General features: G+C 37.3%; 1 protein-coding gene across 1 annotated transcript in view; it reads right to left on the reverse strand.

Annotated features, from left to right (window-relative positions):
- The window catches only part of brinp3a.2 (bone morphogenetic protein/retinoic acid inducible neural-specific 3a, tandem duplicate 2), a 56,353-nt gene that overhangs the window by 27,762 nt on the left and 14,654 nt on the right, over positions 1–13,937 (reverse strand). Inside the window, exon 2 of the mRNA XM_008406674.2 lies at positions 9,514–9,879. Coding sequence (XP_008404896.1) covers positions 9,514–9,734 — 221 coding nt within the window. The 5' untranslated portion in view covers positions 9,735–9,879. The remainder of the gene's footprint in view (positions 1–9,513; positions 9,880–13,937) is intronic.

The raw sequence follows: 13,937 nt of genomic DNA on the forward strand, positions 1-13,937 counted from the left end.
ATATATATAGCCACTTACACATATAGTGTGAGTGGCTCTCACACTATATATATATAGTGTGAGAGCCACTGTCCAAGATGAAACAGCCAAACACAACTTCAACTGTTTTACTATGTTGGTAAATATTACAACATATTTTACATTGGTTTAGCTGTTAAGAAATGTAAGGTAAGCCCTTTTACTATATTGTGGCCGTTTGTTGACATGCAAAATAAAATAAAAAAACATTGTAAAACTAAATTGTGGCATTAGTTCTACAGATTTACCTGGGAGGAGAAGTGGCATTCACAATTTATAATTTTTTATGGTGAAATATGATAATGAGCCAGCCCTGATATCTCTAAAGACAGCTCATAATTTTTTAACATGAAACATGCAATAAAGCCATGTACCATTTATAACACCCGTGATGAAATGGATACCAGGTGGTGTACAAATATACCACCTGGTATAAAATACCATTTGAAATCTTTGATACCTGGTGACATAATTTTACTGTGTTTTTAGCTTCATTTGTGCATCAGTAAACTGCCACAGCGTGGGTAAAATGGACTTGGAATAGAAATAAAACATCATGTCCTGTCTTTTCTATGAAGTGTGTGTATTGTTTAATATTGTTTGCGATGTTCTCTGGAAGAGCATCATCATCTCCTCTGTTTTGAGCAGGTTAAGCTCCATGTGATTCTGACTGCACCAGTGGATCAGCTGATCCACCTCCTGTCTTTATGCTGACTTGTCATGGATCAGACCAATACAGTAATGTCCTGTGTGAACTTCAAGAGTTTCACAGATGGGTCCGCTGACGTGCGGTCAAGTGAGTAAAGAGAGAAGCGGAGTGGGGAGAGTGGGCAGTGTTCTTGTGTGGGAGATATTGCTGCGCAGTCTTAGCTGCTGCCGCCAGTCAGTCAGGAAGCTGTCAGGTAGAAGGCGACACTATGAGCTTATAGCGGTGCATGTTTGTGTTGGTGATGATGAAGGTTGAGGTGAAATCCAGGAACAGGATTCTGCCGTATCTCCTTAGGTGGTCGAGATTGTGCAGGATGAAGAGTAATTCCAGGTTGACTATACAACATCTGCCAGAACTGTGTGCCCACAAAGCAAACTGCACATACATGTCCTCAGAAAACCCAGTGTGTGATGATCAGCAAGCTCATCCAGGTAACTAGCTACAGCTACAACAGAACTTCAATATGTGGAGTTAAAGCGAGTCTGAAGTTCTGGCCTTAACTTCCCAGTCTGGTTTCTAAAAGTCTAAATCAAAGGCAAAGAAGTTTTCCTCCATTATTATTTTTTTCTGTCTGCAGATACTCCCAAACTCCCAGAGTTTGGGAGTATCTGCTGGTGACAGTTTAATATGTATGTTTTAAAGATGTGTAGCAATGATCCTGTTTATTTTTATACATGGTGGAACCCTTTGTTGTTGACTGTACCTTGGAAATTTCTTGGAGAGTTTTGCTTGGTTAAAATTAACAAGAATAATGATGAGAGGGTTTTGTCTTCATGTCTCATACAAGGTCAACAAGCTGTTTTTCAGCCTCTCGTCTGCAAAGATGTAGAAGGCATGTCCAAAACAAACAAGATTTGCAGATTATAACAATGAATCCAGGTAAGGGATACCGTTCTTATGTAACACTGTGAAATTAGTACATCGGCCTAATTTCTGTGGGGACAGATTCCGCCTCCTCTTTTTTTTTTTTTTTACCCAAGAGCTCTGTGCTACACGATGCTTAAGAGTCCTTGTCTAGTGAAAATGAGTACAAGAATATGCAAAGTGTGGGAGAGACAGACAGAGAAAAAGAGTGTGTGAGAGAGAGCAATATACACAGGTTGCCAAAAGTGTTAATTTGACAAATTGTGTCTTTTTACAAAGTCTTGTTTTTGACAAAGTCTTGTTTTTAGCTGATTTTCCAGAGTAAATTGTTTGAAGTTTGCATTTCTACTTAGTCAGATGTTGGATATGGTAAATATTTTTATCGGAATGTCAAACTAACCCAGCAAATCTCACAAATATGTGATATACATTTTTTGTACTTTATTTTCTTTATTTTGCAGAAAACACAGCAATTTCCAAAACTGATGGCATCGTGGTGTCTTAGGCTGATCTTTTTTAAACGGAGTATTTTCTGAACTTAACATTCACCCCAAAGAACGTCCTAGAGACTTTAAGAAAATGCAATCTCAAGGTGTGGAGAGGTTTCATTCAAAATGCCAAGTGCTTGGTACCTCTAGGGGGAAAGTTAATGAATCCCCAAAGTAAGGACAAGGTTTTATTTGCCTAGGGACAAGAAATGTCTATACTAAATTCAGTCCATTTCATTATTTTTGTTTGAAATATTCTGCAGTCTGTAGGAGCTGTGTGTGGTCAGTGCAGACTAACCATAGACCTATGGGGAGTCTAAAACCCCCCACCACTAAAAATAGTATAACTGATAACGTCATCATTGTCCTTTGTAATCTTCAAGAGAAATATTGATCTTTTATAGCCTATAGCAATAAACCAAATTAATGAGGTAGACTATGATATACAGAATTGATTAAATTTATCCAGTTCTACAAAATGATAAAAGGGGTTGAAAATTGCTCTTAAGGTTGACGTCAAATTTGTTTTTAAAGAACCCTTAGGAGTACATGTTGCCACAAGTAACAACTAAAACCCTTAAAGAAGAATTTAGGAAAAGAAATGAAGTGACAAACATGAGCAAAAAATGCAGCACTGGGAGTTTAAGAAGTACCATCGGGAGAGTCTGCCTTATAACTCTCACCTAAACTCTGTTCAGAGCTTCTGCAGACTCACCTGCGGCTTACAAAATCTGCTCTTGTTCCTTGTACTTGAAGTGCCTCCTGTATCAAACAGAAAGTTACTTTTATTTTTGATCTCATCAACCTCAGAGGGAGGGCGCACCATATGTGCCCTGGTTTGTTAAATAAATTGTGTCTGGTGAATTATTGGAATCCCGCTGTCATGGCTCATTATTTATTGATATACAGGTAACGCATCTGAAAAACGACACAACAACTTGTTAAAACCCGAGGAGGTACATCAAAGTTCATGTTCTGCAAGCCAAAGATAATTATTTTTGTGGAAACGCATTGCAATTGATGTATGCCTAGAGATCTTTCTTGATAACCAGTGCCTCTGCAGTACTTTCTGAATAACTAAGAAATGAATCATTCAAAAAAGTGTTTGTCGAGTCGAATTTTATGTCAATTTATTTTTTTTAAATATGTTTAAAACATTCCAATGGCATCTGTGAAGGTATTCTTATATATTTGATTTACAAAATGAAGAGCAGAATACATCTAACTCCATTTTTTTTTTATGTTGAGCCTACAGTATATGCAGGTTGGATGAATCTTTTGCTCATTTTGAATTCCTAGTTATTATGGAGTACAGTGTGACAACATTTGAAAAGCTGTGAGTGGCTGAGATTACTGTGACAATATTTTGTGTGTGGTGTAGAAAACATTTTGTGACATGGTGGAGAAAGACTCCAGTCAGCAGCTACCTAGAACTCTGAAATCAGACATATTGATGAATAAACTTATGGAGAGCCCAAACTAGACAAACAACAAATATAGTGTGCAAACCCTGTCTCAAAGATTGTACATGCTGATGATAAAACATAATATTTTTTTTATCTAAACCAAATTCAAGAAACACAACGAGATTGGCTAGTCAGCCAATAATTGTAAAAGTGTACTGTCAGCATTTCCCTCCAACACAGAGAGAGATGGTAATCACTATAGGTAGTGATTTTAATGGCCTTGGTTGTAGGGAATGCCAGGTGTTACATATCACAAAAGACCTTGCTGCAGTATAAGCTCCCATGGCAAATTTCACTCCTAAAAAGAGCCATGCTTGCACTCTTGAGCCAAACTAAAGCCCAGGTAAAACACTTATTGAGTAAATCTAGTGAATTACTCAATAAACATGATGTGTAGCAAGACACTCATTTAATCAGAGGGTCGGACTGGGGGAGATCTGTTACATAGGAGCTCAGAAAAAAAAAAATGCAGCTTTTTAGATTATGGATAGATGTCTGATGCTTAGGGGTTCAGTTTGTGCTAATTAACTTTATATTGATTGATTATTAACAAAAAAAACAATGTTTGACAAACCCAAGTTTGAGTCACAATTAATTATTTTACTTAAGTACATAATTTAACTGCAATTAAGGACCAATATTACTAGTTAAGAACAGCACTATCCCTTGACAAAAATATTTCTGTGATTTATATTTTTTATTATTATTATTATTTCTTTTATCAAAAATATCACTGATTATTTTATTTGAAAGCCAACTCAAAAATCATCACCAGTTCACCCACACAGGCACTGAAACAAACCTATTATTTGCCAAAACAGAAACAATCCCACAGCTGTCTGGTTCGGTTTACGAGATCGAATGGGACTGAATCCAAGTGAATTCAATTTGGGGAGATTTACAGGCTATTTACTTTTTAGGTTAGTTTTTCCTTTTAATATCAACACTATTAATCAGTGCCGCATTGTGGTAATCTAGAGGGCTTCAAACACAACCTTGCAGCTGACAGAAACCTCTCAGGGGATTCTGTGATAATGCAGAGTAATAAGTACTAAGAGCTCACTAATCACTTGGCCACATGATAAGACTATTAATCTTGCCGCCCATGCAGCTTAGCTCCAATGGACCACTGCCATTTGCCAGAGAAGGAAATATTAAAAAGCTTAAACATGGCAACTGATCACATAAGCTATAAAGCATCCCTGCAGCGATCCATAGATGTCAAGAACCCTGTCTATCCATTTCCAGGAGCCCGGACAACATCCTTTTTAGTGACGACGGATGTGATTCATGACACAATCCGTACTAATACCCTTGTGTTCCAGCACCTAAAACTGTGTTGCTGTCATGACAATTTTTTTTTTCTTTTGCACCACTAATCAACATATCTCATTTGACCACATGATCAGGTGGAACCCTGAGGCTCTGGAAGCCAGAGGAATGTGATATACAGTCATCTGATAACTTCATGCAAGCATGTAGCACATCGTGATTCTGTCTGCATACGGCAGACTGTTTGAAGCCTGACTGTGAGGAATCGCAAGCCAAATAATCCAGCCTGACATCAACCTATCCATAAAAGGGTTTTTCATAAAGTACTCTGATCACTGTGCAACATCAGCTGCATTTTCTTTTCCCTCTATCGGTTTTAGTTTAATAAGGGAAGTCCCTAAAAGCAAACGTAAGAGTAATTAAAATATTTCAAAATACATAGGGGGGAACTCAAATGCGCATCAGCGTAGTGTAGTGCGAAGTATGTGTACTGGAATTAACACAGAAAGACAAAACATGTACCTAACTAGAGTTGAATCTTTGTCCTCGGACTCACATTTGGTAAATTCACATCTAATTCAAACAGGCTAAATAAAATGTACTCCTTTTCCATTTCATCTCTGTCATTTAATTAAATACCTTCCTACCCATTTGGAAGCTTTGTTGCAATTAAGAAATGAAATATTTTCTCTGCTACCTAAGCTTTAATAGCCTGGTAAAAAAAAAAATAAAAATAAAAAAACAGCCCTTTGTTCTATGCCTTTCTTCGTACAGCTGGTCTGGACCCTTAAGTATTGCTGGAAGTCTAGACCTTGCACCAGTTTAACGCTATGAGGCTCACATAGTGTTAAACAACCATGAAATTAAATGTATTTCAAAGTATTATTATGTGGCATACTCACAAGTAGTGCATAGTTGAAAAGATGAAAGACATGACTTCAGTCGAATTAAAAATATGAAAAGCCAATAATTTAAATACAGTACAATAAATAATCCTTTTGTGGCTTGTATTACCCACTTTGCACCAAGTGAGATTTGATGTAAAGTGTGACTATCAATTTTCCAGTCTTTGGTGGGGTTTGACAGGGTTTTTCAAGGGGTTTGTCATGAAACCGGCGGGTTGCCAGCTGGAACGCCCACTCCATCTGTCTCGGTTGTTTTGTCCTTGGGAAAGACACTTCACTTGCCATTGAGGTCAAAGGGCCCGGTGGCACTGATGGACTGGAAGCCACACCTCCAGCAATGTGCACTAGGGCAGCCACAGCAACACAGTACCAGCATGAGCATGTGAATTAGTGAACGAATGGGTGAATCACTGATTCTTATGGGGTGCAATCAGGAACATTATTCGGAATCAAGGACATTACCTTCCATGAGCTCAGCAAACATTAAGTTCTACTGGGTGTTTGCTAATTTCTGCTGCCACTAGTCTGGAGGAGCTGTGTGAGGGAGGTGCAGGGGAGAAGTGGTCTGTGAAGTGTAATCTCAGATGCAGACTGCAGCTTCAGAGAGGAGGTGGTGCTGAGGGACAGCAAGCATTTAGGCACCCCTGAATGACTGCCATAGGAGATTCAAGGTTTTCTCAAAAACGCATGAAAGAATCAAAGCAATATTTTGGTTATGTTTTTTACGAAGGAGTAACAACACAGCATCATGTAAAGCTCAACAATATATATTTTTACATAATACACACATATCAGAGATTTATATACATGCACATTGTAATAGAAAGTGTTATGATGTGCTCCTCATCCCTACTTTCTTCTAGAGTTGCTGAATACTGTAGTTTTATAAGGTTGGTCAAATGCTCTCTCAAAAACAGCAGGGAATTGATCCTTCATGCTTGAGACCAATCTTTGCGTTACCGTCCTGGACTTATCAGGATCAAAGCTATCCTCTTTACCATCAAATAGAGACGTCACTCTTTTCTTAACAAAAGGCAAACGGTTGAGCTTTATGGAGATTTGTTGAGCTCCATGAAGCACATGGTGCATAACGATCCACCACTTCACGCCTTTAGTTCAATCAAGCCTCTCTTTTTGTTGGGAAATACCCACAAAAAGTGACAACCTGCTGTCACAAGATCTGACTGCAACCTATAAAAGACAGCCAGAATCACTGTTAGCTAGAGCAGACATGACAGACTCCCTTGGCTCTGTATAATTGCTCTCACCTTGCAAGGTTACTTCTTCTCACTGATTCTCTTGTTAAAGTAATTTTCTATGACAACACACACACAAATTAATATAAATTAATAGATGAAATTACTTTTACGATGTTTTATACCCATCAGTTTTGGATTCCCTCTGTTTGTTCCTAAGTTGTTATTTTAACTTAGCTTAATTCCTACAAAATCTCAACACTAACTGATAAGCACATAGTTTTAAGGATGCTGGGAACACATGGTTACTTACTAATTAAACTGTATTTTCCTCCCAGGTCCTACCTTTCTTTTCTATTATTAAATAACTTCTCACAGGTCTGCTCTTTTTTTGACCAACTTTTCTTCCCATTAACACTGCATAATTTTTCTGTCCCTGCTTATGAAAAGAGGGGAAAGCATCCCTGTGGCATGACGTTCACACCATCACAGTCCACTGTGGTAACAAGGTGGCAAGTATGGAATCAGTATTAGCTTCCTGCTACACACTGCATTTTGCAATAATGCCAAAAAGTTATAAACTGATATCATTTAACCAGGACACTTTCCTACATAATATTTGCTTAGTCTGCTATATGTTTTGATGCAAACTGCAGAGGAATCTTAGGCAATTATGCTATCAGGCTAACTATTTGTGACTTCTTTCTCTCAACAATAGCTTTCTTCTGGTTGCTGTTCCATAAAGACCAGATTTGTGAATTGCAAAACGGATAATTATCAACAGATAATAATGTTAACAGATTTCACCACCCTGACTGCAGAAGCTCTATATAGTTGCTTTGACCCTCTTAGATGTTTTTCTGATTAATGTTTTCCTTGCCTGGTCTATCGCTTTGGGAGCATCGCCAAGTCCTGGTATGTTTGCAGTTGTGGCCTTTTCTTTCCATTGTTTGATAATATAATAAAAATAGCTTTCCATGAGAAGTCCAATGCTTTTTTAAGTTTTTTTCAATTTTGTATTTTTTTTTCTGCCTCTAGTGGCCTTTATTTGCAGCAGATCAAATAAATACGCTCAAAATACATTGAACATATTTAAAGGGCTAATGAGCTCAAAATTAAACTTAAAAGGTTCACAAGATGAATAAAATTAAATCTAAATGTTTTAAAGAAAATGAGGAGAGAGATAATGGGGGAAACAAAGATCTCAGATTCTGGAATCAAACCCTGAACAGCTGCATCAAGAAATAACAGCCTCTGTGTTTGGGGCTGCCACGCCACTTCTCCACCATGTGCTATTAGATTTTGTTTGTTAATTTAACCCTGACTTACATGTTTTCCACAACTTCATCTCTGACTCGCCTGGTGTCTTCTTTGGTCTTTATGATTCTCTTTTCTTGTCATAAATATTCCCTAATGAACTAATAGGCCTTCACAGAACAGCTGTATTTATACTATTAACTCACACAAATTGACAAAATGTAGTATTTGTGACTTCTGATACTTCCAAAAATCTGGCCAATGGTTGTTTTTAATTTAGTTAGAGTACTAGAGTAAAGGGTCTGCATTCGCATGTAAGCCACAGTTTTTGGATTTTTAGATTAATTTTGTTTTATAACAAAAGTCAAAGGGTATGAATAATTCAGCAATGCACTCTCAACAAATCTAAATAGTCTTGCAACAAACATTCATTGATTCATTTGCTACTGTGTCATTATGCCGTACAGCGTTGTGAGAGAAATAGGTCACTAGACAAAATGAAGAGTACACATGGGAAAGATTGGGGTCCATCAAAGGGCATTTTCCTCTGTTACACTTTTCAAAATATGCATCAGTGAGATTATTCAGCGTTTGGTTACACTGACCCATAATGCCCTGTGCCATAGTTCACTTTCTGCTTTTGGAGCAGTCATGAGTCCGCTTGGCATTTGCATATGCATTCAAACCACAGCAGAGTTCACTTTAGCCGAACCGAAGCCGAGGTTTTTAGGTGGACCAGGGTTTGCGCTTTTGGTCTACATCAGAGTTCAATTGTTCATTCAAAGCTCCCCAAACAATGTAGACTTTCCAGGCAAATGAACTAGCGTTTCATTAAAGTGGACTAAAGCACGGCTGTGGTGAATGCACCCCAGTGGAATATGATGCAGAATGGCTCTCACTCCATATTACTACATTATGCCACCTTCTGAAATATTTTAATTTAGAGTCTTTGTCTTCGGTGCCTGTAAATTTTTTTGTGATAATAACTTCATTAATTCAAAAACATAAATGTTTTATTAAAAGAAAGTCTCCTCACTGTCATTTCCACATTTTTATTAATCAAATAAAATAGCTGGAGGGTTTCAGAGATGATTAAGTTGCTCCGATTTTATATTTCCTACAAAAACTGTGATTAAGAAAAACTTGTATGAATACCAATGCTTACTGATATAGTGATGTTGAACCGTTCTTACAGGCATGCGATCATTTTTAAAGGCAACTTCAAAATGTATTTTGTGAAACTAGAGAGTTGCTTAATGTCTAAAAACGATGTCTGGTGAAATATGCGAAGGTGTAGATTTATTTAAAGTGGCATTTCATCACATTAGCACAGCTCACCTGTAAATTTTGTATCTGGTGGAGAAGCCCTGCCGGTTCTTCTCCACAAAGTCGATGTACTCTGGGGAGTGGTGGAAGGGCCCCTTATCTGAAAGGAGCCAGTCGAGAGGTCCCCCGGGTTTGTCATTAGGGAGGCTGGCTAGAGCAGCTGTTGCTGTCGCGCAGGGTCGTAAACACACCCAGCAATGAAGGCTGAGGCTGATGATGCCCCATAGAGCCATCAGCGATAGAGGGCGGGAGGGAGGGGAGGAGGGATGGAGGCTTGTGGTGATGGGGGACGTTCAGCAGACAAATGCACCCGTCATTAGTTGGCTCGTCCACTGGGATAACCGAGGGACCTGCATCACCTCAATGCCCCCCAAACGCCTAGAAAAAAATATAAACACACAGTTACCAACCAAAGCAACACGGCAACCATAAAATACACAATACAAGCAACGCAACAAATGAAAAGCTGAAAAAACTATTTTAAAGGCATCTCATTGCATGCATAGGATGAAATGTGTGAGGTGACCTCTCGTTAAGAGGTACGTTATATATCGTCATCACAAAATGAATTACTGTTAAGAATTTGTTTGTAACGTTCAATTTTGGTTGCTATTTTCAGTTATCAAGACAGCACATTTTGTATGTCTGTAAGATAATCAGCCTGCTGGATGGAGTTTCACTAAAGCTCCTCACAGGACACATATATGACAGTGCCTAAAATGCTAAAGGTCACAGCAAAAATGCCATAATCCAACTTCCTGGTTACTAACAGTGCATCACACCATTTATTATTAGGGAATTGCACTGCCTCATTTATTTATTTATTTTGCATTTCTTCTGATGCCTGTTTTATAGGATCCTGATCCTATGTTTAGAAACAAGTGTACACACTAGAGAGCATTAATCATTTGCCAGTCTCAAAGAAAATTGCTATTTAAAAAAAAAAAGTTTTACTGCTCAAATGTAGTGTTTGTACAGCTTCAGGTCGCTTTGGTAAGCTGCCATAGCTCATCCTTAAGCCTGGAAAGTTTTAAAGTGAGAGAAATTTTCCATGATTTGAACTAACCAAAAGGCTGTTTTACTATTTTTAAAAATAGTAAAACAGCCTTTACCTATATTTGCTGACAACACTGACTTTAAACGTAACTAAGTTATGAGTGAAGTAGAATTTAACACTTGGTTTATTTAAATATCCTTAGCTGAAAAATTGACTATCAGCACTCGCTCTGCATATCAAAATTACGACCATATTAAAACTGTAGTAGTCATTAAATTATTATATCTGCAACAAAGAAATGACAGAAGCTTCTCTATTTGTTGGACCATGTCATGCATTGCTGTTCACTTGAATGTTTTTGAATGTTAATGCCATGAAACAAATGTTATTTCATCCTTTTGGTTGTAGGAATGTTTTGTTTCACACTTTGAGAGTGTAGGCAGGAAGCTGTGAGAAGGAAAAATCCCCTTAATGCATAGCCTGATTTATTTCACCGTTTGTGTGCAAAACAAAGATGTTATTGTTCTCAGTTGGATATGTTAAGAATATGCTTCCATTTTATCTCTCTTATAGGCAAAATAATTAAAGGAACAAATGGTGCTACTAACTTCATGCCTTCTGTTTTTTATCCTATTCATTTCACTAATGACTCAGAGCATATCTGCTTAGCTGTGTTTCTCTCCTAAACAAAGCCACTACGTCTCTTTGCTCTTTATTTTTTTCGTTAACATGTAAAGTGCCGCTGTGTGTGTGGTGTGTGTGTACTCAGTCTTCTCAAACTCTCAGTCAGTCGACGCAAATAGCTGCTAACACAAAACTAGGTTCAGCAGGTTTAAAAGGGGAATCTTTTCTCTTCACTGTCAGCACATGATATTTTGTATCAGAGATTGCAAAGTTAATGACTTGATGGGTTTACTTAGTTAGATTTTTTTTTTTTTTTTTTTTTTTTTACGATTTGCCATGTTATGCTAAGTTGAAACTGAAATGTATCTAGCTGAATTGTGCGGAGGAACTACACATTTCAGTCCATGAACTGAACTTGTTTTATTTTGTCAAGTGTCTTGAAATTGTATTTGCTCTGAATCCACACTATATAAATAAACTAAACTGAATTTTGCTGACACAAAAAAAACAAACAAACAGATTTATACTTATTTCCTTAGCAATTTTTAACCACAGTTAAATTGGCCAGGCACTTTTTTAAATGATTATTATTATGGTATTTTCAGATGTCGGCAACAACTTTCACATTTTCAAGACATTAAGTGACTTCTACAGATGCATGTTTGAAAAAAAAGATACAAAATACAACTGACCAAGCTTCGAACGCCCTTGTAAACTTGTCAAATGAAAATCAGAAGCTTGTACACTGGGAATGAAAAACTGCTAGCAAAAATGATTTCCAGAGCGTACAACTACATAAATTGAAAGTAAAAACCTAGTTTCAAGCCATCAAGCTAAAGCTTCATGAACAGCACTGATGCTAGTCCACACTGGCCAACTATGTGCAATTTTGGAAGAACTTGATATTTGAAAAAGTCAGAGCAGCAGCAGAATGGCAGTAAAAGGAAGCTGTAACAGCAACAACGCATATAAACTTTCAAAATAAAAATAAATTACATCTATTTAAATGCATGCAAGGAGTCTCATTTCACATGCAGTAAAACACATATTTACTGGACATAAAGTGTATTTGTAAATGAATAAACATTCAAATGTTGCATGTACTTTGACACATTGAGACCAAAAAAAAATAATTCTAATTTATTACTTAAGAAAGTATTTAGTGCAAGATACACTGCCTGGCCAAAAACAAAGTCGGCACCAAAAAATTGCAAAACACTATTTCATTAGACTGCCTTTAGCTTTGATTACAGCATGAATTTGCTGTGGCATTTTTTTGATAAGCTTCATCAATGTCCCGAGACTTATTTAAGTCTATTGTTGCATTCATTTTTCTCCAATATCTCGTATTGATGATATGAGGGTCTGACCACACCGTAAAGCCTTTTCCAGCACAAACCAAATCTTCTCAAAGGGGTAAAGGTCCAGAGTCTGTGGTGGGCAATCCATGTGTGAAAATCATGTCTCATGCTCCCTGAACCACTCTTTCACAATCTGAGCCCAAGGAATCCGGACATTGTCATCTTATAGAATATGGCGGTGCCATCAGGGAAGGAAAAAAACTCATTGATGGAATAACCTGGTCATTCAAGTATATTTAGGTAGTCAGCTGACCTCATTCCTTTGGCACATAATTCTATTAAAACTCAGGACCTTCTTCCATTGCTCCAGAATCCAGTCTTCATGCTCTCTTGAAAACTGAAGCCTTTTTCTCTGGTTGGCCTCACCTATTAGTGGTTTTCTTATGACTATACAGCTGCTCAGTCCCAATCACTTCAGTTCCCTTTACATTGTGCATTTCTAAATGCTCTTATGCTTCCACTATTAGACATCACTCTGAGTACTACTGCTGTTTTTCCTCAATTCGATTTCATCAAATGCTTAAATGATCACCAATCACAATCATTCCAGATTTTCTTTACAACCACATTTCTTCCAGAAAGATGTTGATTCAGCATTTTCCTTACAGTTTTTAATAATATGTCGGAAAGTTCCGTATCTGATTTTAGCAGTTTCTGCTATCTCTTTTTTTCTACTTGATGCATGGAAAGGAATCGGCCCCTAAAGAATCTGTTGCCAACTGAAAGATCCAGAAATTATAAAACAGGAGGCTCGTCCATATTTGCTTAGTTAAATCCAAATGGCCACTTATTTTTTGGGCCTCACAGTGTATTACTCTACTCTGAACACTGTTTTTTAAAGAGTTTGTATGAATAAAAAAACATTTATAAAATAAAAAAAAAAATGCCATGCAAATCTTCAGACTGTTGTCCGGACAGAACTCACGTTAGTCTCGATTTCCGTATTGAGTGCTGTCAGTCAACTAATGCATGTTGGTGTTTGGCTGGTCTTAAGTCCAATTACAATATTATGATGACCTTCTGTCAACCATGTGAGCGCTTGTGAGGAGAGCACGCTTGAAAAATCACCTCACTCTGACAACACGGTTGACAGCACAGGCAGAATGCACAGCAGTTGGTGGAGCAGAGGAACATTTACAGGTTAAGTTAGATCACCATTCATTATGTGTTTGTGCACTGTCAGAGAGAGGCACATGGGTTGATTATTCAAATGTTAGTATGAAGGAGAACTTTGGTTTAATGGTTTTAATGAGATTACATCACCTAGCAATTTGAAAATCAATTTCAATCTGATGTTATTTACTACAGTCAGTCTTTATGAACATTTATGTATAAAATACCTGTTTCATTTGCACATCAAAATATGTGCAATATATTTTGATGTGCAAATGAGAACTAATTCTAAATCTTTTATCTTTTATCTAGGTATGTTTTTTTTGTGTTTTTTTGTGTAT

The sequence above is a fragment of the Poecilia reticulata genome, linkage group LG4 (genome assembly GCF_000633615.1).
Source record: "Poecilia reticulata strain Guanapo linkage group LG4, Guppy_female_1.0+MT, whole genome shotgun sequence".
Lineage (NCBI taxonomy): Eukaryota > Metazoa > Chordata > Actinopteri > Cyprinodontiformes > Poeciliidae > Poecilia > Poecilia reticulata.